This window comes from Neolamprologus multifasciatus, chromosome 9, assembly GCF_963576455.1.
Source record: "Neolamprologus multifasciatus chromosome 9, fNeoMul1.2, whole genome shotgun sequence".
NCBI classification, from domain to species: Eukaryota; Metazoa; Chordata; class Actinopteri; order Cichliformes; family Cichlidae; genus Neolamprologus; species Neolamprologus multifasciatus.
The window spans coordinates 10171518-10179664 of NC_140447.1; the positions used below are offsets into that span (position 1 = coordinate 10171518).

Sequence of the window (8147 nt, forward strand, 5' to 3'; positions counted from 1 at the left end):
TTATACAACATCCCACATTCACCTAAGCACTGTTTTCTAAAATTCATACTCTGATGGATGCAAATGGGGGTTAGTATCTTGCCGAAGGATATTTAGCATGCAGACTGTGGGAGCCAGGGACCGAATCACCAACCTTCCAATCAGCAGATGACCTGCTATACCTCCTGAGCTATAGCCACCCCCGTGATAATCTGACTACATAACAAGTCTTATCTAGACAAATGGATGGATGGCCCTGTATTTGGAGATGAGAAGAACAAATAAAACAATCCTTACGTGCAGTATTCACAGATGGATTGTTTTTTTCTTTTTTTTTTGTTTACTTTTGTCTGCAGTCTATCAGGCTGTCTGATTACAGAGGAAGGCTGTACTTCTCTGGCTTCAGCTCTGAGCTCCAACCCCTCCCATCTGAGGGAGCTGGACCTGAGCTACAATCATCCGGGGAGCTCAGGAGTGGAGCTCCTTTCATCTCAACTGAAGGATCCAAATTGGAGACTCGACACTCTCAGGTATGGGAATAGTGTCTGATAGAGGAGGAAGAGCTGAAAACATTTTCTTTAAATAATTTAATTCTTTAATTTGTGTTTGTTTCATGTAGATGTGACATAAACAAACACACAGCAAACTTCTATCTATATTTAATTATTTAACTATAATTATTTACAGCTGTGGCTCAATTTGTTGAAACTTCTTTGGCAGCAATTACAGCCTCAAGTCTGTTTGGGACAAATAATAAATTCCTGTGCTTTTGCCTCTTTTTAAACTTTGTTTTGAAAAATACAGCATACAAAGTAGAGTACGAAATCCCATGAAAATGGAAAGATACTTGAACACAAAAATCTGACAAAACAGAGCTGGTAAAGAAAATATGAGAGGTTTAAATGTGGCTGCATGTAGTCAATGTGAGGGTACTCATTTATGTTCAGTCCACAATTAACGCATTTGAGCAGAGGAAAACGTGGGGATTAAAATGATAAGAGAAAAATAACAATAAATTATCATTATTAGTGTTGTGGTCAGTAATGTATTACACAGTCATTGTCCATTTCCTTAAAATAATGCAGTACATTACTTAATTACTTAGTACCAAACAAATTAATTTAACCACTTCACTGTAAAATCTAATTACTTTCCAGACGTTAAAAAAATATGCAACTCGTTGCCTCAAAAAAACTAAGTAAAGCTTAGTTAACATATCTACATTAAGACAACTTATTCATTGCAAATACACAGTACTAAGAATAATTGGATGTTTTTGTTGGTAAAATACTAATCATTTACTTACTGATAAAAATATCAAGTTCTACTAAATTAAAAAAGAACTTTGTGTTAATTTACTTTTTTTTTTTGCTTACACACAAATTCATTAAATGCAACTGTTACCAGTAGTCTGTTAGCATTTTTTTTACTATATTTATCCACTATATTTTTTTTCTCAAAGATATTTTTAGGGTTAGATGGGTTAAAAGAAAAACTGATACACACAGAATTGTTGAAGAACAAGCAAGTAGGGTTTACAATGATTGTTTGAAGTGAAATAATAGAATACAGATTAATGACACATTCACAAATCTGGTAATTGCTTTTACCAGTTTATCCCCTAGACATACCACACAGTAGCCCTATCCTTTAGGCCAGGTAAAAAACAAAGAAGCAAAAAACAGAAACAAAAAAACAAAAAACATTATTGCAAATACAACAGGACGAAACAAAAACAAACACACAAATAACTTTAAAAAAAAAAGACAAAAAAAGGGGGGGAGAGATTTACTGAGTAATGCTGGAAGTCAGGTTCTCAACCTGAAGGCTGAAAAAGTATTTCAGGAATTGCCCCCACACCTTGTAAAAGAGATTAATGAGGTAGACCATAGAGAAGAGAATTACCAAGGCCAATGTAGATTTTAACTATTTAACAGGCCACTAATCTAGTTTATGGCTTTGCACTTTCACAACCAAACATGTATCTAAACACATTGTTTTAATAAAAAATATTATATTATTATTATTGCTGTTATTTAACATGTAATTAAACAGAAATGTTCATTAAATATAAAAGCAGATTGCTTATGTTGTTAAAAAAAAGGCTAGATTTGACATTAATAGATGCTACAGATGTTTAAAAGCAATAAAAAAAAGCCTTAACATAAATACAGGGTTTAAGAATATGTAATGTTATAAAGGTTCATAAGGGTGAAGCTTCTCCAGGTTTGCTCATCATATTTCAGAAGAAAAAAAAAACCCTGTGCACCATGAACATGCGAACTGATCTATGTCAGAGAGGAGGAAAGCAGTGACATGGAATTTTCAAACCATATTGTTTTGTCCTTCCGCACTGAGAAGCAAAATTTCCATCTTACTTAGTTTTCTAATTTAAGACAACTCAAATAAACTGGGTTAATCGACTTTTTGGATGAAAAGTACTGGTAACTTACTGTTACGACCCGGCTCAAAGCCGCAACATTAAAAAAAAAAAAAAAAAAAAAAAAAAAAAAAGAGGAGACGAATACCAGAGTGTAGGTGAACAGAGGTTTTGTCTTAAAATCGAATATCAGGTTGGCTAAAATGGCTGGTGCCACCAAGGCAAAGACAAGTGAGCTCCCCGGGAAGCTTGCCTCAGGTATGCTTTTATCCACACCTGACTAGGTGTGGCCAATTAGCACCAGCTGAACACATTGAGCAGATTAGAGGTTGCAGAGGGACGTAACACCTCCTCCCTTAAAAGGGTTCCTCTAGGACCCCTAAACAAATTAAAAGTCCCTCTGAAGCCTTGATCCCTCAAAAATAAGTTGGCATCTTTAAGCATGGATGCCCCTACATGAGGATCTGAAGTTGCCACACTGAACACACAAAAAGTAACATGTGACCAACACAAAGGAGTACAACAGTCAAACCCAAAATGATTATTCAGCCCATTACAACAACACAAAATGAAAGCAGCCATGAATAATCACACAAGTGATCTGTGGTCTCCACCACACAAACGGTCACATATGAGTGGCCCTATACCACAACAAGTTACTTAATCCACAAAGTTCAGTAAAGCAAGCATGCTAGTGACCAACCACAAAATGGAGAGCTATGGCCACACAATGATCACATCAAGGGTGGTTCAGCACCCCACAGTGTTATTGCCATCACCTGGCCAACAACACTCACAAGTGATCCAACAAAATACCATATTCCCCACAACACTAAAGGTCACACTCACCTCATGAGGATCTCATTAGCATCCATCAACACTGACATATGCACACACAGTACACATTATGCCAACTTAAAAATGGTCTACCTGCCTCAGCCACAAGACCATAATTATTGAATGGTCTCAAACCTCTAGCCAAGTTTGGTGCCACTGATTTACTATGAGCAACTCCCAACCTAAAACGCTAAAACAAAACTTTACCTGTCTAGTCTTCAGTGGTGTACCAGGCTCGAGGCAACTTTAAACGCGAACTCGAGAGCAGGCAGCAGACCACAGCTTTAGTCTCCTACCAAACTCTGAAGCGTACCCCCACCCAGGATAGCCACCAAACACAACAAATTAAAACAACAAAGCAAAACAACAAACAAGTGCTTCGCTGGAAGGGCAGCACAGCTACCCAGCTGAAACACACTTACTAAAGGGAGTTTGCTCAATTACAGTGAACACCATCACTCACCCACTTAAAAGCAATACAAAAAACTGATATTCAATCTCCACTAAAATGTCCAAATATCCCGGACGAGCCCCCACTTATGTTACGACCCGGCTCAAAGCCGCAACATAAAAAAAAAAAGGAGACGAATACCAGAGTGTAGGTGAACAGAGGTTTTGTCTTAAAATCGAATATCAGGTCGGCTAAAATGGCTGGTGCCACCAAGGCAAAGACAAGTGAGCTCCCTGGGAAGCTTGCCTCAGGTATGCTTTTATCCACACCTGACTAGGTGTGGCCAATTAGCACCAGCTGAACACACTGAGCAGATTAGAGGCTGCAGAGGGACGTAACACTTACTTAAACTGAGTTCTAATAACAAGTTGATAAAAACTGAGTTCAGTCTACTTAACAGAAAATTTAAAGATGCTGCCACACACAGATGCAGCGGCTCACTGCTCCTCACGTTCAGTTCTTTGTTTTTTACTTTTTCCATATGTATATGTGTGGGTGTATGTGTTTTCTATTACTATACATCAAGTGGATTCCACTTGCAGTTGTCAGGACCTTTTGAGTTTACACTGTGCAAGGAACATTATGTCGGACTATCACCACTTCCATGGCATTCCGGAGGACATAATAAGAACTCCAGGGTCTCCATGGTTGGTTCTTCCCAGCGGTAAGCCAAAGAGGAAACATAAACAAAGGAGGCAAAAGCGTGGCTGCACTAGCACGGCTAAAGAAAAAAACATTTAAGCCACCGCTTCCGAGTATCTTCCTCTTCAACGTCAGGTCCATAACCAACAAAAATGACAAACTGAGATTACAAACTGCAGTCAACAAGAATGTACAGGACAGCAGCATTGTACTACTCACAGAGACTTGGCTGCAGCCATCAATTCCGGTATTTACCTATACCTTATCCGTAGATTAATTCCAAACAGCCCTCATGTTTCCTCATTTTTCCGATCTCCTAACATGGGGACGTGTTGGGTGCCCGGAAACCTAATATATTGACAATTTTTCACCTAGCGTAAAATGTTATGCTTTGGGAGGGAGAACCTGTTGGGACTGAAGTGTATTTGTGAAACTGTTGGACTGTTCCATTATCAGTGTCTAACATTATGTGTATGACAGCGATGTAATGTCCATGTGTGCATGCTGAAAGAGACTGTGCTGGTCTGACCCCCCTCCTCCTTTCAGGGTGAAGCCTGCTGGAGTCCAGTGGTTGAGACCAGGTCTGAGGAAGTGTAAGTGTGTTTTTAATGTGATTCATGAAAACAAAGCAGCACACATTCAACCATCTTCAAACTGTCACATCACTCATTCACATTTCTGATGTCAGGAGACATCAAAGTGTCAATCAGTGAACAGATGATGGATCAATAACTGCAGCTGGATTGTGTTTGTTCTCTCCACCAGATTCCTGTCAACTCACAATTGACACAAACACAGTACACAGAAACCTCAAACTGTCTGACAACAACAGGAAGGTGACACATGTGCATGAGGTTCAGTCGTATCCTGATCATGAAGACAGATTTGATGTTCATCAGCTGCTGTGTAGAGATGGTCTGAGCGGTCGTTGTTACTGGGAGGTCGAGTGGAAAGGAGAGGTTTGGATGACAGTGAGTTACAGAAGAATAAGAAGGAAAGGAGTCGGCTATGACTGTTATTTTGGAGAGAATGATCATTCCTGGAGGTTGTACTGCACTAATGATGGTCCTATGTATGTTTGTCACGATACCAAATTCGTATCCACCACCACCACCTCCTCCTCCTCCATCTCTAACAGAGTAGCAGTGTATGTGGACTCTCCTGCTGGCACTCTATCCTTCTACAGAGTCTCCTCTGACACTCTGATCCATCTCCACACCTTCAACACCACATTCACTGAACCTCTTTATCCTGGATTAAAAGTCTTTATGGGTGCCTCAGTGTGTCTGTGCTGAGTTGAGTGTAAAGAGTGTCCTCCTGTTAGAGAAACACTGACTGTTGAACAGGTAGTTCAGTCTGTACATGTCTGTCTCTTTCACTCGGAAACACGTTTTCAGATTCATGGATTCAGTTGATGTTTTAAACCGTTGATTGATGAAGTGACTGATTCCTTGTAAATTTCTTCATCTTCAGGCCTTTAAAGATGGAAGCTACCATTATTTCACGATCCACATTTTGTTTTTCTGTCTTTTTTTCACTCAAAGCTTCACAGTGAATATCAGTTTGTTGTTTTTCTCTGAAGCTCAGTTCACAACCAGCTCCTTTGCATTTTCATCAAGCCTGAGCTCATTAAAATGAATCCAAATGTTTGATTTCTCTTTCTTAATGGGATTTTTCCAAAGTCTCCACATGCTCTTACTGTTTCACTCATTGTTGGAAGCTCATAATTTGAAAATGTTTCAGCCATATAAGCTGAAAATATTGGCCCAATAGTTTTAAATGCAGTTGTAACCAGAATATGATTGTTTTGATGGATGCATGTGGCTTATCTAATAAACAGCAAAGGCTTCAATCCTGATTTGAAAGTAGTCTTGTGTTTTTCCAATGTTGCATATGTTTGCATATGTTGTGTTTCACTTTAGTTTGTCTAAAATATGAAAACTATCACAAAGTGTCCTGGTGAAATTTCTGACAGACATTAGATTTGTTGTTTTTTTTTGTTTTTCAATTTGATAAAATGCTGCATGAAAAACAAAGAGGAAGTGATGACAGATGTGTTTATGTCCACAAAGCAGAATGAGCTCTGTTGCTGACAATAAGTGATGTACAAACAGAGAGAGCATTTCTGAGGCCTTGGAAAGAAAAGAGAAGCACAATCACTGATTGTGAACTCACCAACACACAGATTTACACTTCGTTTGTGTTCACAGAGAAAAACACACTTCTTGCTGCTGATGTTTCACAATAAAAGCCATGATAAGAAACAGAAAAGCTGTAAAAACATTTGATTGAATTGGGGGAAATGTCTGAATCTATCTAGTATTAAACTAAGAGTGTATAACTTGTATAAAGAGTATTTAGTGAATGTGAGGTTTCCATGGTAATGAAGCACCTTCATCACAGTGAAAACACACAGTTATAGCTGAAGTTACGTGGCTGAGCGTCCAATCCTGCTTCACTGAGAGGCTTCTGGACTGTTTCAGAGAAACTATCAGAATCACTGCCCTCCAGTGGTCACTGTCAGCAACTACTACTCTTCACATACAATAATACTGGCATTAGGACACATTCACTGCAGTGTTTCAGCACTAATGTTCATTAGTGTGATAATGATGCTTTATATGTGAACACAGATATTATTAAACTGATAGAATCACTGACACTGTCAGCAGAGATTTACTGACTGATGACATGTTACTGCCCTCAGGTGGTCACAGTGAGGAACTGCATGATATTAAACCAGTGACAGGTGGTGTCCTTAATGAAGAGCATTTCTAACCAATATATATATATTACAACAAAGAGCAATAAAAATCATTAATAACACTGACTTCAATCAAGCTTCTGACTCACTCTTAATCAAATTAAAAACCTTCAATTTTATGAGCTGCTCGAGCTTCAAACAGTCCAAATTATGTAGAGAGCAAGATGATATCTACGAGGCCAAATATTCCGAATGAGTTTCAGGTCTAATAAAAACATGACACACTGAGAGGAAACTCCATGTTCAATAACGCAGCTGTAAGAACCAATAGTAAAATCACAGCATTACACTGCTGCTTGTGTGTGGACTTCTCTCAGGCCCTCTCCATGCTGTCTCCTTCCAGTCCATCCCTGAACCTGCAGGACCCACTCAGGGGAACCTTTGGATGACGGAGGCAGGTCACATGACTGAGAAGATGAATCAGGTGTTGTAGAAGATGGAGAACAAGAAAGGAGTGGCTGCTGTAGAGGTGGCCCATGGTGCTGTGGTACAAGTTTACATTGCCACCCTACACCTTTTCAACTGCTCAGCACCTTGAATTCAAGAATGGCCATTTTTACATCAGCAGTGCATGATGGCTCTTTCTTACTAAGCTCTCAAAGGAGCTCGTAGCAACACATTTGAGAAATTGGCTGGAAGGTCATCCCCAACTGTAAACCCCGATCACTGAAGCAATGAGAAGGTGTGCGGTGACAAAAGACACAACTCAGCCAGAGGAAAAAAGCAGCCTGGACAAAGCACAAAGAAGAAGATTGATTTCAGTTTCAAGTAATGAAGACGGTAAAGTCAGCAGTGGGCAAAATGCAATGTAGCTATGTGGAGGGATTAAAGCCAGAAACAGGAAGTCTGTCACAACTCTATATGGTGAGGAGACAAGGCAAGAAAACACACACACATACACACACACACACAATGGATGTTGATATTGTTCTACTGCCATTGTGTATTTTTGAAAATTGGAAAGGGAAAAAAATGTTTTAAAAATGTGAGAAAAAATGACAAGTATTTGACAGCTGAAATCGTTCTTGGACCAAATTATATGGCTGTTTGGTTTCTCCCATGTATAGGTCTGAGCACTCCTCTCTGTACTGCAC

General features: G+C 39.2%; 1 protein-coding gene across 2 annotated transcripts in view; it reads left to right on the plus strand.

The window, feature by feature from the left end:
- The window catches only part of LOC146511028 (protein NLRC3-like), a 70993-nt gene extending 64571 nt beyond the window's left edge, over positions 1-6422 (plus strand). For both annotated transcript variants that reach the window (XM_085172458.1, XM_085172459.1), the window contains 3 exons: positions 336-509; positions 4836-4882; positions 5055-6422. In XM_085172458.1, the coding sequence (XP_085028584.1) occupies positions 336-509; positions 4836-4882; positions 5055-5584 (751 nt within the window). In that variant the 3' untranslated portion in view covers positions 5585-6422. The remainder of the gene's footprint in view (positions 1-335; positions 510-4835; positions 4883-5054) is intronic.
- Positions 6423-8147: the final 1725 nt, after the last annotated feature.